This window comes from Heterocephalus glaber, unplaced genomic scaffold (genome assembly GCF_053883595.1).
Source record: "Heterocephalus glaber isolate CG9 unplaced genomic scaffold, H.glaber_assembly_v1.0 deba00000594, whole genome shotgun sequence".
Taxonomy (NCBI): domain Eukaryota; kingdom Metazoa; phylum Chordata; class Mammalia; order Rodentia; family Bathyergidae; genus Heterocephalus; species Heterocephalus glaber.
Genome location: NW_028258151.1, coordinates 14596393 through 14612419, shown reverse-complemented (window position 1 = coordinate 14612419; position 16027 = coordinate 14596393). Strand labels below are relative to the sequence as shown.

The 16027-nt window shown below is 57.6% G+C and overlaps 1 protein-coding gene across 5 annotated transcripts in view; it reads left to right on the top strand.

Annotated features, from left to right (window-relative positions):
- Positions 1-5055: 5055 nt before the first annotated feature.
- Cdc42bpg (CDC42 binding protein kinase gamma) overlaps positions 5056-16027 on the top strand; it is a 19140-nt gene continuing 8168 nt past the window's right edge. For 3 of the 5 annotated variants that reach the window (XM_087205275.1, XM_087205273.1, XM_021264625.2), the window contains exons 1-24: positions 5056-5404; positions 7826-7917; positions 7999-8082; positions 8614-8709; positions 9010-9158; positions 9906-9999; positions 10174-10374; positions 10488-10736; positions 11285-11364; positions 12223-12320; positions 12407-12466; positions 12679-12785; positions 12888-13067; positions 13352-13444; positions 13578-13699; positions 13803-13875; positions 14107-14213; positions 14293-14407; positions 14565-14713; positions 14790-14878; positions 15113-15165; positions 15255-15353; positions 15438-15497; positions 15700-15805. In XM_087205275.1, coding sequence (XP_087061401.1) covers positions 5245-5404; positions 7826-7917; positions 7999-8082; positions 8614-8709; positions 9010-9158; positions 9906-9999; positions 10174-10374; positions 10488-10736; positions 11285-11364; positions 12223-12320; positions 12407-12466; positions 12679-12785; positions 12888-13067; positions 13352-13444; positions 13578-13699; positions 13803-13875; positions 14107-14213; positions 14293-14407; positions 14565-14713; positions 14790-14878; positions 15113-15165; positions 15255-15353; positions 15438-15497; positions 15700-15805 — 2716 coding nt within the window. In that variant the 5' untranslated portion in view covers positions 5056-5244. The remainder of the gene's footprint in view (positions 5405-7825; positions 7918-7998; positions 8083-8613; positions 8710-9009; positions 9159-9905; positions 10000-10173; positions 10375-10487; positions 10737-11284; positions 11365-12222; positions 12321-12406; positions 12467-12678; positions 12786-12887; positions 13068-13351; positions 13445-13577; positions 13700-13802; positions 13876-14106; positions 14214-14292; positions 14408-14564; positions 14714-14789; positions 14879-15112; positions 15166-15254; positions 15354-15437; positions 15498-15699; positions 15806-16027) is intronic. The other 2 variants (XM_087205274.1, XM_013074941.3) reach the window with 1 other exon arrangement.

The following is a 16027-nucleotide window of genomic DNA, read 5'->3' as shown; positions in this document are numbered from 1 at the left end:
CTTATAATCCCAACACTCAGGCTAAGGCAGGAGGATTAAAAGTTGGAGGCCAGCCAGGGCTATAGTATTTGGAATTTGAGGTCAGCCTGGACTGCGGAGCAAGACCCTATCTCAAAAAAGGCCCCAAACAAGCAAACAGGCTTCTAGTACCCTCAAAGTGTAGCCACCCTCAGGCTTGAGAAGCCCGAAATAGAGATTAAATGCTGCCCCTTCTGCCTAGGACCCCTGAAGCTTGGGGCAGCCAATGGCAGCTTGCAGGAGTCCCTGGGAAGTGCAGCATGCTTGCTCAAGCTGTCAGAGCACCTGAGAAAACAGACCCAGGAGCTCTGGTAGGGTGGGAGTGGTGGCCGTGCCACCTCCACTGCGGTGCTCCACCTGTGGGGAGCCCTGGGCACCCAGACCATTCTCAACACCCATCCCTGTGTGGGGTGAACTCCTGGAGGCTGCCTAGAAGGGTCCGCTGAGCTGAGGCTTGAAGAAAGGCAGGGACAGGCACCCCTGGGGCCTCCCTGCTGCTGCCCCAGGGCTCATGTGCCTGGTTTGGGTCTTACAGGGTGAAATCCCCTGTGGGGTGTGATGGTGCTGGAAGGGCCAGTGGATATGGATAGAAGTGTGGCCCCACATCACCTCCATCTTGGGTGAGAAGACCCCCTGCAGAGGCCGGGCTGGGCAGTGGAGGGATACTTCTACCCTGTTCCCAGAGCCTTGGAGTAAGAGCTGTCCAGGACCAGGAGGCAAAGGGATGCCCCACGGTTTCAGCCCCGACACAGCAGCTGTATGCTGTGGTAGGATTCCCTATATCATCTCATGAAGAATGAACATTACTTCTGCTCCTTAGAACACAAAGAACTAAAGTCTGCCCTAGGGCCCTGTTCTTATCAAAGTGGGGCAAGTCACAGGACTGATCCAAGGCCAGTCTGCTGGTGGAAGGACTCCTGGCCACTACTCCTGCCCTCTGGTTCAAAGTCACCACCTTGGGGCTGGGGTGTGGCCCAACAGCAGAGGCATGCCTAGCTCGAATGAGACCATGGGTTCTCCCCCCAGGACTACAAATAAAGTCACCAGCTAGAGTAGCACCCAGAGGGCAGTTGTTGGCACAGAGCCCTAGGTTTGAATCCCACCTCTGCTACTTCCTGTGGTCCAGCCACTGCTCTACCTCCTGAGCCTGTTTCCTGGTCTCCAAATGTATCTCAGAGGCTGAGCCTGAGAATGTCCACCTCAGTGGCCTCCTTTGTTGAGCACCCTGGGTTCAGGGAAGGGTAGGGAGCATGATGCCCCACCCAGAACAAAGCAGGAGGACCCACCCTTCCGTGAAGCAGCTTGCAGACCCAGTGGCGCCCATGGGCCAGAGGGGTGGTGGCTGAGGGGGCTTGGGGCCTTGCTTCCTGTGCACCCAGAGAGACTAGTAATTGCAAAACCACACGGGGCTGCAGCTCAGCAGTGTGGGAGCCCATAGGGCAGGCTGGAGCACCTCAGAGAAGGGTTTGGAAGGAAAGCCAGGATGATGAAACCACCATATGTCCACCCATTTAGAGCTTTGGACCTTTCAAAGGACACACCCCTGACATGCAGGGCTAGCAGGGTAGTGGACATGAGCTGCCAAGGGCCAGGGGGAGGAGCAGGGTTGCTCACCCTGGCCATCTCCATCAGCCCCTTCCCCAGGCCCCTAACAGCCCTTTAACAGGGACTGGATGCCTAAGCAGCAAAGGCTTGTGCTTCCCCACCTCCAAACGTGTGGCCTCCCACCTCTTCCAAGAGAAGTATCAGGAGGGTCAGTGGGGCCATACTGTATACCTCGCTTGTCCCCCACAGCTGAGCAAGTAAGGTTCTCCTTGTATTTTGTTTTGAGATGGTCTCACTGTGTAGTCCAAGCTGGCCTTGAACTCAAAGCAAGCCTCCTGCCTCAACCTCCCTAGTCCTGGGATTACAGGCATGCACTACCTTGGTTGGCCTCAGTTCTCCTTTATATACAAAGACAGTGTCCAGAGAGAGGGGAAGGGATTTGGTTAAGGGCACACATGTGGGGCATAGTGGGCAGTGCTGCAGGACCCCACTGCTAGCCTCCCACTCCTTGACCCGCTGCGGTGGGAGTGGGCCACATTTCAAGTGGGGTAGGCCACTGAGATGGGCCAGCAGCTCTGAGCTGCTTCCGAGGCCCAGGCTGGGAGACTCAGCTGCCCACTGGAGGCTGAATCTTTGCACCTTGGGAGGGGAACCAGAAAACCTGGACTCAGGAGGCCTAAGATGTGGCCTCGGAGGTTACAGACCCCCGAGCCTCCTCCAGACCCAGAGGCCAATGCTGGGGGTCAGAACACCAGGGTCCCTCATGGAGGCTTACCTGTGCAGGCTCTCAAGTTCTCTCCCTGCTCCAGCCCCTTCTTCCTCTCTGGGGTCTTTCCTCTTTTTGGAAACTTCTGTACCTTTCTTCTTCTTTTCTTTTTCTTTTCTTTTTTCTTTCTTTTTTAATTTTTTTGAGACAGAGTCTCATTTTGTAGTTCAGGCTGGCTCTAAACTCACTATGTAGCCTAGGCTGGTCTCGAACTGGAGGCGATCCTACTGCCTCAGCCTCCCAAGTGCTAGGATTTACAGGCAACACCACCACACCCAGCTTCTGTGCCTTTCTTTCTGCTAGGCTGGGGTTACTACTGAATTGACAGCTTCATTTTTCTCCAACCAAGGCACTGCTGCCAGGCACTGACTTGGGCCAGGACCCCAGACACAGGCAGGGTGTGGACTAAGGGCAGGAGCTCAGAGCTGGCACCACATGGCCTCCTGGCCTCAGTGTATTAATCTGCGAAGGGAGGGTAATTATAACCCTTCCAGCAGGGATGTTGTGGAGATAAGAAGCCTGAAGTCACTTTGAAATGCCAAGAAGCATGTGAGAATGTGAGATGATGTCACCATGACCTCTTCCCCAGGGGTGGGGAAGGACTGGTGACAGCACCTCCACACCACAGGGGCTGGAGAGGGGAGTGACAGGTCCTTTCTGCAGATCTGCCTGAGCCTCTTGGAAGCAGTGACCATGGACAAAAGACGTTCAAATGAGGGCGAGGGGGCCATGGGAAGAAGGAAAGACAGTGGCCCAGTTACTCAGACTGGCTGGGCCCGAGGCTCTGGGGAGGAGAAACTCATTTATCCACCAACATTTGCTGAGCTGGGCTCTGTGGTCCTGGGGCCCAGCATGCAGAGGATCAGAGAAGAGACGTGCCAGGCACTATCAGGGCTGGAGGCCTGGCTGCCTGTTCAGGTTGGAACAGGGTCAGTCTGATAGTGGCCCTTTAAGAACTTTCTGACACTGGAGTACAAAGGCATGAGCAGGGGGACTGGATCCCTTTTACAGACAAGGAAACCAGGTCTTGCAAAAACAATGTGACAAAACTGGCATAAGAGCAAAATGAATTGAGTGTATGAGAGAAGTGTTGAGTGACAGTCCGAGGTCTGCCCCATACCACCCTAGGCCTCAGGACTCAGCTTCCCCTCTGGTGTAGTGTGGGTATGTGGATATGAAGTCTGATAGGGAACGGACTTTTCTGAGAATTCAGCATCGGAGAGTTAAGAAGATTGCCCCAAGTTACGTGGCGACCTGTGGCCTCATCAATTGACTCTTGACTGCTGACTACTTGGGCCGTAGTGGGGCGGGCAGAGAATCAGGGTGACCAAGGCGGGCAGCGAGGAGCACCCCACCTTCCTGCCCTGGCCCTCTCACCCTCTCTTCTTCAACTGGGAACTCGCCTCCTCAGAGGCCTGCCTCTCCTCTGGTCTCTGGCGCCACCCTGCGGCCTCTTCTGACCTCCCATAGCCCTGGTCCTGCTGGGGTGCTCAAAGAGAGCTCGGAGTTGCCCAGAAGAAACCCGGGAGGCCTCAATCAAACCTTCCAAACTCCTGCTCGCCACCTTCCGGAGACCAGGGGCAGCGAGAAAGATCCCCAGATTTGAGCTTGAACCCTGACTCCCTTTCCTGGCTTGATGGGCTTGGGAAGCTTCCCCTTTTCCTAGACCCCAGCCCTGGGGAGCCACAGGGCAGGGTTGCTGCGGAGATGGAGATAGTAGTGTGGAGAAACACCCTATTTGCTGCTGGGGGTGTCCATTTCACTCTGCAAACACTCACAGAGCACCTCCTCCTTCCGCACTAGGAATGTGGCCTTATCCAGTCTCAAGTTCTAGGTCTCAGAGGGGAAGAAGAAAACCCCTAAACAGGTTATTTAATGAAAAAATGTGTTGTCTAAAGTCACTAATATCCCTCCCTTTAATCTCTCTTCTTGGACGGACCCACTGTCCTATGTCGTCGCGTCCAGCCCAGCTGCACACAGCTGGGTAGAAATTCGAAATATCCTAGTATAGAGTCGCCCCCACCCCGGCCTCCCTTGGCCTAGTGCCGGCCTCTTAGGCCCTTCACATTCCAGGCCGGGCCTCTGGCCCTGCTCCGGCCCTGCTGAAAGAACTCGTGGTGGAGGTAACAGCCCAGCCGGCACCAGATTGTCTATCTACGGAGTCCCTCACCCTTCGAATAACCTTCGTCCTTCCAAGCCTCAGTGTACCCATCTGCCAAATGGATGAGACTATCCCTTCCCCACCTCCCTTTCTCCCAGGTCAGCTGTAACAATACAAAAAGTCACAGCAACAACTCTGGGCAGAGCAGTGGCAGGTCGGGGGTTGCCTAACGCGGCAGCCAAAACCGGGAGAAGCGAACTACAACTCCCTTCCGGCTCCGGGACAGCGGCCGTTCCCCGCCCCACTTCCAAGGCCAAAGAGGGTCGCTGCCCGAGCAGGAGGTAGTGCGCGACTGGTGCTCCACCGAGGTTAGGGTCCTCAAGGTGTCCCCGTGGGGCCGGGACTGACACCATCACGGGGTCCGGACGGGTCTTCCAGACCCCAGCCCCGCCTCGCCCAGAAGTCACTCCCGCCGACCCCCCCCCCCGCCACTTCCTGGCCCGGGTTGCGCCCGCCCCCTCGCGCGCCTCCGCCCGCCCACCCTCCTTCAGTCGCTGCTCCCATTGGCCGAAGCGTACCTGTCCGTCCGTCGGGGGGCGGGGTGAAGGGCAGAGGGCGGGGTGAGGCGCCCAGGTGAGCGCGCGCGGGTGGCGGCGGAGGAAGGTGACAGCGAGGAGGGCGGGCCAGTGAGGGGAGGCTGTACGGACCAAGCCTCGGCCCGACGGACGAACGGAGCGACGGACCGACAGACGGACTTACCGGCAGACATGCAGGTGGCCCGGCTTTAGCCCAGGCACAGGGCTCGGGTGCAGCCATGGAGCAGCGGCTGCGCGCTCTAGAGCAGCTGGGTCGGGGTGAGGCCGGCGGCGGCCTGGGGCTCGACGGTCTCCTAGATTTGCTCTTAGGGCTGCACCACGAGCTCAGCAGCGCCCCCCTGCGCCGGGAGCGCAATGTGGTGCAATTCCTGAGCTGGGGTAAGTAGCCGTGGTGGAACGGGGCGGGAGTTAGGGTCCCGGCTCCCGGACCCCTGCGCGCTCCGCCTCCTCACAGCCTCCCACGGGGACGCAGCAGCCCTAGAAACTCTTCACCTCGCTGTGAGCTCTCACACCTGCCACCGACCCCACAGCCCGCGCAGCCACCTGCACACGCCCCTTCCCACTCCAAGAGCCCTGGCATCCCCACACGACACACAGACACACACAAACTTACTCCCAGATTGTGGATCTCAGACGTATGTGTCCAGTACACTCCTCCACAACATCATGTACAGGATTTTCCAGTTGCAGGTCACATCCCGTGCCCCACGCAGAACACACACACACACACACACACACACACACACACACACACACAGACTCCCCTGCATGTCACAAATACTCAGTCTTTACTGACACAAAGACAATGACGAGGGGAGTTCTCACTTCCCCTCTGCAGGCCATCTGGCCCCTCCAGCTCTGCTACAGGTAACTGGTGGATTTTGCAGACAGCCCCACACCCTGCACACAAGTCCACCCCAACCTGGACCGGGAGCCAACCTCAGCCCTTTTGTGCAAGCTGCTGGCCTGGCTTCCTGACAGGGCCAAGGGAGGGGTCCTGGCTGGAGGTGGGTCTGCACCCTTTCCTGGTTGACTCATCTCAATCACTGGGAGTGGCTGGCCCAGAGTGACCCAGAACCCAGTGTGGGCACTGGTGTCAGCCTGAGGGTTCCCTGGTCACACCTGGCTGGACCATGTGGGGAGGACACAGGTGTCCAGCCTGGAGGGTGGGTGAGGTGGGTTGTTTGCTCAGTGGGCAACTAGTGTTCCTGGTGCCTGGCATGGTTGGAAACCAGCCACCAGACTGGCCATCAGGTTGGCCCCCAGCCCTGGGATGAGGGCAGTCAGAGGCCCTGCTCTTATTGCCTGCCTGTCTTCTTGGGACTCCTGTGTGTTATGTGTGTATGTCTGTGTTGTCACCCCCACTCCCTGTAATGTCCACACCCATGTGAGTGTTTGCACACACGTGTGTGCTCCTCCCTGCCTGCCTGTGGCACCTCTGCCTGGGACCTCACAGTGGGGGCCGTCTGTTGACATCTGAGGTAACTCCTAGGGTGTGACTCACTCCTCTCCTGCCCCAACTTGTCCCTGCTCCTTCCCAGAGCCCTTATCCCCTGTGGCAAGGCAGGAGGCCTGGGCATCCTGTCTTGGGGGCCTGGATCCTCCTGGTTCTGGGCCCCAGCTCTTGACCCATCTGCTTGGTGGGTCACTGCCCTGGCCTCAGTTTCTCCCTGGAAGCCTGTGGCTGCTCATCCCCCACTTCATACTCGGACCTGGGAAAGAAACAATTAATATCTGTAATGAGGTTTCCACACCACCCCCGCTGCAGGGGTTCTGCCTGATAAACCTGTGGAGCAGCTCTCTGTCCTACCCATAGGCCCGCCCAGCTGAAAGAGATTTTACCTCCTGGCAAGGGGAAACTGAGGCAGGGTGCCAGACCATAGCTGCCCCCAGTCCTCACTGGCCATTACAGCCTCTCTCTGTCCCTAAGACTTAATTCCTTTCCCCCTGGCCTGTGGCTACTCCAGACCTGGGCAGGGCCAGGGAGTGGCTGAAGATGCCCTTCATGAAGGTTTCAGAGACTGTGACGCAAGAGGAGGCTCTTGGCCAGGCAAAAGAGAGGGAGCCGGGGCTATGAGTGGCAGGGCTATCAGGCCTGGAGGGGATCCTCAGTGCTCATACCCTCAGGTGCTGGCATCAGCCACCAGGTAAAGGTTTTTGGCTCTGTTTGGAGTCTTGTGAGCACCCAGGCAGACTGGTACCTATGTCTCCAGACCAGGGGCTCCACCTGGGGAGCACAGAGCCTGTCCCCCAGGTCCCTGCAGGACCACTGTCCTCCCTGTCCTCTGGGTATGCCCCCGGCCTTACCTCTAGCCAGGTGTCTCTATACCTACAGGGTCCTGGGACCCAGGCCCACAACTCCTGAATGTCAGAGAAGCTTCTCAGGGGACAAGGAATGTCACCTATCCAGTTTCCCAAGACAGGCCCTGGCCTGGTCCTGTTAGGGGCCAAGAACTGTGTGTGTGTAGGGGGGTAGTAATGGTATTCTCATCTTCCCCAGGGTGACCTGGCCAGCTGGGATCAAGCCTCAGACTGGGGAGGACTATAAGTCCCATCAGCCCCTGGGATAATGGAGGCTGTATGGAGTCTGGAGATAGGGGTCTGGGGAGGTTGGGGGCCAGAACCCTCACCTTCCACAGTTCCAGCTCATAGCTGAATGGACTCCACCTATTACTTAGCCCACTTGCCAGGCCGTCCCTGGGGAGGCCTCCCTGTTCTGCAGTTCCTGGCTTTGCCAAGGTGAGAGAGGGTATTGGGGCCCTCACTTGAATGCTCTGAGCCCCAACTCTGTTCCCTCAGCCACCCCCTTCGTAACAAAGGTGAAAGAGCTACGCCTACAGAGAGATGACTTTGAGATTTTAAAGGTGATCGGCAGAGGGGCCTTCGGGGAGGTGAGCAAAGAGCCTGGGGCAGGTGTTGAGGAAGGGGTTAGTGGCTGGCTTAGGCTCACTCTAGTCCTAATGTGGCCTCAGGTCGCCGTGGTGAGACAGAGAGACAGTGGGCAGATCTTTGCCATGAAAATGCTGCACAAGTGGGAGATGCTGAAGAGGGCCGAGGTCAGTTTGGGGTCTGGTGGGACTTGGGCATCGTGCATATGGTGTGGGGAGCGTGCTGCTAGCAAGGTATACAAGACAACGGGGCATGGCAGAACATCAGGCAAAGAAGGCCATCCTCGGCAGTCACCCGTCTCCTAGCCTTTCCTCACAAGAGTAAGCTGGGTTGTTCCCATGTTCTTTTTTGTTTGGTTGGTTTTTTGTTTTGTTATTTTGCTTGAGACAGGGTCTTGCTATGTAGTCCAGACTTGCCTTGAACTCTAGCTGAGGGTGGCCTTGAACTCATGGTGATCCTCCTGCCTCAGCCTCCTGAGTGCTGGAATTACAGGCATGGGCCACCACACCTAGCTCCCATTTTCTTTATGGTAATACTGAGGCCCAGAGCTGTAAAGCATGGGCTCAGGCTCAAGGCAAGCCTGGAACAAGCAGAGCTGCACCCTCCATCCATCCATAAGCTTAGGAGTCATTCTCTGAGCTGGCCAGGGGTTCCTGGGCTCTGATCCCACCTGCCCCACTCCCTCAAACCTGTTGCAGACGGCCTGTTTCCGGGAGGAGCGAGATGTGCTGGTGAAGGGGGACAGTCGTTGGGTAACCACTCTGCACTATGCCTTCCAAGACGAGGAATATCTGGTGAGGGTATTCGGCACAGGGCGGGGGGTGGGGCGTGGGGGGGTGGAGCTTGCCTGAAAACAAGGAGAAGGTTCTTGGGGGCAAGGGCACTGGGTTCTCCTGGGATCTAGAGGGCCCCCATTTCCTACCAGCTGCTCAGCCTGGCAATTTCTACTTGAGCTCAGGCTGGAAGCTAGCCAGCCCAGAGCTGTTGGGAACCGCCCTCCCCTGCAGTGTTCCAGAGCCCCACAGGACCACTATGAGGTGGACAGGTACTCCTTTCCCTCCATCTGATTCTTGTCCCCACCCACTGCCCTTTAGTACCTGGTGATGGACTACTACGCTGGTGGAGACCTCCTCACACTGTTGAGCCGCTTTGAGGACCGTCTCCCACCTGAGCTGGCCCAGTTCTACCTGGCCGAGATGGTGCTGGCCATCGACTCGCTGCACCAGCTGGGCTATGTCCATAGGTGGGCCTCCAAAGCCTCTGCTGCCCAGCTGGCCCACGCTGACTGCTCCAGACATGGCTGTTTGCTGAGTACTTGCCATATGCCCACCCCCATGCAGGGGGCTCATATATGTGCTTCTCTGAACCCTCCTTCCAAAAGACCTCATGTGGTGAGGGCTGCCAGTGCACCCACTTTACAGATGAGAAAATCAGAATTGGGCTGGGGATTTAGCTCAGTGGTTCCAGCGTCTGCCTCGAAAGCACAAGGTCCCAGGTTCGATCACCCGTACCAAAAAAAAAAAAAGAAAATCAGAATTTATCATAGGTAAGCCCCTGGCTCAGGACAGCCCAGCTAATTGGAGCTGAGGTCTGCATGGATGAAATCTGATTCCTGTATCCCCTGCAGCACACTCTGCAGCCCCTAGGTTCATCCTTACCGTATCCTTTCCACCAGTCTAGCTTCCTCCCTCTTTCTCCTGGCTACCAGCCTGCTCTCCCTGTTACATCCGTGCACACACATGGCTCACGTGTGCACACAGGAACTCCTGAGAGCACATGCAAGTATATACCTAGTAACATGCCTTTTTTTTTTTTTGGAGACATGGTCTTGCTATGTACCCTAGGCTGGGCTCATACTTGTAGCAATCCTCCTGCCACAGCCTCTTGAGTGCTAGGATTACAGGCATGTGCTAACATGCCCTGTTGGACAGATTCCTAAATGTACATCTTCATGCAAGGTCAAGCCCCTCATCTCCCTGCCCTCCCCCAGGGATGTCAAGCCAGACAATATCCTGCTGGACATGAATGGTCATATCCGCCTGGCTGACTTTGGCTCCTGTCTGCGACTCAACAATAGTGGCATGGTGAGGACCTCACGTAGAATGAGAGCCAAGGACACCAGACAGGCCAAGCTCTCAAGGGGATGAGGGTACCCAGGCTAGTGGAGGGTGCATCAGGTCCCAAGAGGTAGCACTGGAGCAGTCCTGCCCCTAGGAAGTGGAAGTGCCGGCCTTGACATACAACACCACTGCTCACAGGTGGATTCATCGGTGGCAGTAGGGACACCAGACTACATCTCCCCGGAGATCCTGCAGGCAATGGAGGAGGGTCAAGGCCACTACGGCCCACAGTGTGACTGGTGGTCGCTGGGAGTCTGCGCCTACGAGCTGCTCTTTGGGGAAACACCCTTCTATGCAGAATCCCTGGTGGAAACCTATGGCAAGATCATGAACCATGAGGTCTGGCCACAGGCTCAGGAGGGCAGCGGAACCCCCATGTATGTGTGGCTAGAGGTGTCAGCATGCCAACGTGGGCCCCCAGCTGATTACCTGTTCTCTTCCCTGGCCTGCAGGACCATTTGCAGTTCCCCTCTGACGTGCCTGATGTTCCATCCAGTGCCCAGGACCTGATCCGCCAGCTGCTGTGCCGCCAAGAGGAGCGGCTGGGCCGTGGTGGGCTGGATGACTTCCGGAGCCATCCCTTCTTTGAGGGTGTGGACTGGGAGCAGCTGGCGGCCAGCACCGCCCCCTATATCCCTGAGCTTCAAGGGCCTGTGGACACCTCCAACTTTGATGTTGATGATGACACCCTCAATCATCCTGTGAGTGGCAGATGCCACTGCAAGAGCGTACCACCTTGCTCCTCATTGGCTATGGAAACCTCCAGAAGTCCCTAGAGCAGTTACTGGGCTGGGGTGAGGCCTTTGGACCCCAGGGGCTCACGAGAATTGTTGTTCACCTGGGCCAGCTGACCTGTACTGAACAAGGTTGTACGGAGTAAAGGCCCTTTGACCCTAGGAGTCATCCTATTAACTAGAATTCATGTAAGGAAGAGAACTCCCAGCAGCCCCTGGGAGACCATAATCTCAAGGATTCATGGAAGTTGTGGTCCATTTTGGTAGGGGCTATGTCCTCCTGGGTTACACTTGAGCAGGAGAAGGCTGTCAGTCCCATCCCCAGGGGATTACTTTCTTTCTTTCTTTTTTTTTTTTTTTTGGATTTTTTGACACAGATTCTTGCTAAGTAGTTCAGGCTGGCCTTGAACTCACTATATAGTTCAGGCTGGCCTCGAACTCATGCTGATCTTCCTGTCTCAGCCTGTTTCTTGAGCTGTTCTTACTGGCTCTGACTCTCCTTCCCTCTCCTATAGGATACCCTGCCACCACCCTCCCATGGGTCCTTCTCCGGCCACCACCTGCCATTCGTGGGCTTTACCTATACCTCTGGGAGGTAAGTCTAGCCCTCACAATTGCTGGGAAGTGGGGGTGTAGCCCATCAGTACCACAGGAAAGGGAACAGAATGGTTTCCTGACACCTCATGTTATCACTGTCCTGGAGAAGCCATGGCTGTTCCTCTGGGCCACATCTCAGCATGGGGCCCTCACAGCACCCTGCAGGTTTCAAAGTCACTCTGCCCGGCGTGGTGGTGCATGCCTGTAATCCCAACACTGGGGAGGCTGAGGCAGGAGGATTGCTGCAAGTTTGAGGCCAGCCTCAGCTACATAGTGAGTTCAGGGTCAGCCTGAACAGCATAGTGAGACCCTGTCTCCAAACAAAACAAAACAAAACAAAAACAGGCACTGGACTCAGAGTATGAAGGGCTTCTACTACCCCAAGCCTCAATCTGTGTCTCTATAAAATGGGCAGGAGGATTACTTAGTCCCATTTGTGCTGCCAGTCTGAGATGGAAGCAAGGGCCTGGGATGGAGTGCTGAGATGGCGGGTGCTCTGAACAGCCCTTATCCAAGGACCACTGCACTGGACCCAGCACCTTACCAAGGCCTCTCAATAGGCTTCAGAAGAGGCCATTACCACTTCCGTTGTCCTGCAAGGAAACTGAGGCTCAGACATTTTAGGTGACTCTCCAAGGTCACAGAGCTTTTGAGGCCAGGATGCCCCAGGCTGTCCTGAAGGCAGGGTCTTGGTTTGATCTTTTCCTCTCCCTGAACAGAGTCCAGCCCTAGGCCTGGAGCTGGGGTGGGATAGGGGGTCTTGAATGAATGAATGATTGGATGCAGGAGGACAGATCAGGCTGGGGGCGGGGGGGGGGGTGTTCTTCCACCTTGCATTGTTCCTGTCTTCCCCCAGCCTCAGTCCTGAGAGCAGCTCTGAGCTAGCAGCTGCCCAGGAGTGGAAGCTCCGCTGTTTGGAGGAGGAAAAGGTGGAGCTGAGCTGGAAGTGCCAAGGTATAAGGGCATCTGGGCCTGGTCTGTGTGTGGGAGCCCTGGGGCTACTACTGCAGGCCTGGCTGCTCACTCACGGGGTCCCTCAGACCACCAGGAGCTGGCACAGCTGCAGAAGGAAGTGGAAACTCTGAGGGAGAGGCTGGCAGGTAACCCTCCCCCATCCTGGTATAGCCCATGAGAAGTCCTCTCTAGTCCCCAATCCTGTCCCTCCTCTATATGTGGTCTGTGACCTTGAGAAGGAGGCTTTGAACCTCCTTGTGGAAAAAGGGCCATGGAGAAGGTTCTGTGAGATGCTGCACATGGAGGACCTGAGGCAGGGTGGTCAGTATGCATGGGTCTCAGTGACACTTTCTGGCAGAGACACTGAGGGACAGCAAGGCCTCCTTGTCCCAGAGGGATGGGTCCCCTGGTGATAGCCCAGGCCAAGTCAGTGACCTACAGTCGGAGAAGGACCAGCTTCAGCAGGTAAGGACCAGCTCCTCAGGTAAGGCAGTGGGGGCCCAGGACTCCATGCCACAGAGACTGGTGCCCTGATCGGGCCTTGTCCTCCCTACTCTGGATGCCCAGGAGCTGGCTGAGGCCCAGGCAGGGCTGCAGGCACAGGCACGGGAGCTATGCCGAGCCCAGAGCCTGCAGGAGGAACTACTGCTGAGGCTGCGGGAGGCCCAGAAGAAAGAGGTGGCCACAACCAGCCAGATCCAGGCCCTGAGTTCCCAGCTGGAAGAAGTCTGTGATATCAGGAAGGAGGTAGGTGGTGGGAGTGGGAGGAGAGGGGACAGCAGCTGAGCCCAGCACCTGTGAGCCCCACTATGGCTGGAGGAGGCCTGAGGTGCCAAATTTAAAGTGCTAGGGATACCACATGCCCTTGTACCTCCCATGTGGTTGGTGGAAACTGACCCAAGACATTGTGGCAGGAAAGGGGCATCTGGGAACCCCCTGTGGCTGTCAGATCCTACAAGTCTGTGGCAAGGTGGGGCAGAAGGGTTGGGGAGGGCAAAGTCCATACTGCCTGCCTCTGCACCCTGTCACAGCTGGAGAACCAGGTGGCCAGCCTGAGCCAGGAGGTGATGAGACTCCGGGGACCACAAGACCGAAGCCTTAAGAAGGAATCTTCCCAGACCAAGGTAGTGAGGACTCACCCCCCTGGTCAGAGGTGTCCCCCTCAGTCTGATCCCCTGAAGACCCCACGGCCAGGCCTGTGTCCTTGCATGGGGCAGTTTGTTGGGCCCTGCCCTGACCCCTCTGCACATCTTCAAGACCCTCCATGCAGCCTCTGAGACCAATGGCACTGGATCATCTGAAGAGGGCACTCATGAGGCCCAGCTCCTCAAGGAAGTGGCCATCCTGCGGGAACAGCTGGAACAGGCTTGCCGCTATGGGTAAGCCAGCAGCAGGGCTGACAGGATGGGGCCAGATAGGCTGAGCTGTACTGGCACTATCACCGCCACCATTACTTCATGGCCTCAGCCTTTTGCTCCTCAGGCCCAATGGGAAGGAGGAGGCTCTGTGCCAGCTAAGGGAGGAGAACCAGAGGCTGAGCCGGGAACAGGAGCAGGTGAGCAGGATGGATGGCAGAGCCCTGGTGACAGACAGATAGGGTGCTGGCAGGGTGGGTGGCAGAGCTGCTGGGGTCCTGGCTGGCTGGAGCAGGTGAGAAGGGTGGAGACACGTATGGGGCTTGGGATGATGGTGTACCTATGGGGAAACTGGCAGGGTTGGGGCCCTGGCAGATGGCCCAGCTGCAGGGCCACCTGGACACTGAGGCCTCCTTCCACCTGGCCCCCAGCTGGCCGAAGAGCTGGAGCAGGAACTGCAGACCAAGCAGCGGCTGGAAGGCGAGCGGCGGGAGACTGAGAGCAACTGGGAGGCCCAGATTGCAGACATCCTCAGCTGGTGGGTGCTGCCAGGCTGGGGAGGGGCCCTGGGCGAGTCTGGGTTCCTGGCCCTTGACTTTGAGCCCCTTCCCAATCAGGGTGAATGATGAGAAGGTCTCGAGAGGCTACTTGCAGGCCCTGGCCACCAAGATGGCTGAGGAGCTGGAATCCTTGAGGAATGTGGGTACCCAGACAATCACCACCCGGCCTCTGGTGAGCCTCAGATTTGCCCTGGAGTCGGGGTGGGAGGCTGAAAGAACTGATGCTGGGCCTGGCTGAGTGGCATGGGCAGCAGCATGCACCAGTGGGAGGAAGTTTCCAAGGCATTCAGGCCCAGAGGGCATCTTATGGGGTGCTTTGTGGCTACCAGGACCACCAGTGGAAGGCGCGGCGTCTGCAGAAAATGGAGGCCTCAGCGCGGCTGGAGCTGCAGTCAGCACTGGATGCTGAGATCCGAGCCAAGCAAGGGCTGCAGGAGCGGCTGACGCAGGTGCAGGAGGCCCAGCTGCAGGCTGAGCGGTGAGGCTGGCAGCATGTGCTGTGGGCCTGGATCCCATGCAGAGGCCCGTGGTGAGCCCTTGTCCCCTCCCTACAGGCGCTTGGAGGAGGCTGAGAAGCAGAACCAGGCCCTACAGCAGGAGCTGGCTGCACTGAGGGACGAGCTTCGGGCCCGTGGGCCAGGGGGTGAGTGGCCAGTGCTCCTAAGCCAGAGCCAGTGGCCTGCTCCAGCCTTCCTCTGCATGGTGCCTCAGCGTCTGTTACTCACCACTTATTGAGCTCCTGTTGTGTGCCAGGCCCCCTTGCCCCATAGCTTGTGGTCACTTCCACATTCAGTGAGGGAGGAACTGAGGCCCCTGCTGCCCTTGGTTCCACAGCCCAGAGACTTCACCCTGAGCGACCCATGCTTTCTGTTTGCAGACACCAAGGCCTCACACTCCCTCATTCCCTTCCTGTCCTTCCGGAGCACAGAGGTAAGAGCCAAGTGGAGGGGTTGGCTGGAGAGAATATGTGGGGAGAGCCACAGGGACCTTCACTTTGCCCTTTCCTCTCTCATCCACAGAAGGATTCTGCTAAGGACTCTGGCATCTCAGGAGAAACCCCAAGGCCTGGGGTAGAGCCTGAGCTGAGGCCAGAGGGCCGCCGAAGCCTGCGCATGGGGGTGAGGAAAGGCAAGAGCCCCACGAGTGTGGGCTGGGCTGCCCTGCACCCCACCCTTCTCACCTGCTCCTTTGCTGTCCTGCAGGCTGTGTTCCCCTGGGTGCCTGCTGTTACTGCCACCTCTGCAGAAGACCCTCCTGCTAAGGTCAGTGCTGAGGGGCAGAGTAGAGTGGGAGCCCCGAGCAACTGTGCTGGTGTCCATGGACCTGGTGGGGACCCTCCATGGGCATCATGAATGGCAGCCCAAGTTTAGGGTAGTACTGGGGCTTAGAAGTGGCAGCTGCCTGGCTCAGCCTTTTGCCCACCTGACCCTGCCCGAGTGGGTGATGGCATGTACCCCTTCACAGCCTGGCTCTCACACACTGCGTCCCCGGAGCTTCCCATCCCCCACCAAGTGTCTCTGCTGCACTTCGCTGATGCTGGGCCTGGGCCGCCAAGGCCTGGGCTGTGATGGTGAGCATCCCCCCACACACACCTGTCCCTTGTGTTACAGCCACAGTCCCAAGTGTGACCCTGACACACACACCTAGGCTGTTCCCCTCAACCCAGGGTAACTGGTACCTCCTGGTCCAATTTCCTTCTTTCAGTTTTTTTTCCCACTTGGTGGGCAATTGGTGACAACTCAGGTGTCACTGTGGCCTCCAGGAAACTGGGGTGGGGAAGGCTCAGATCCTG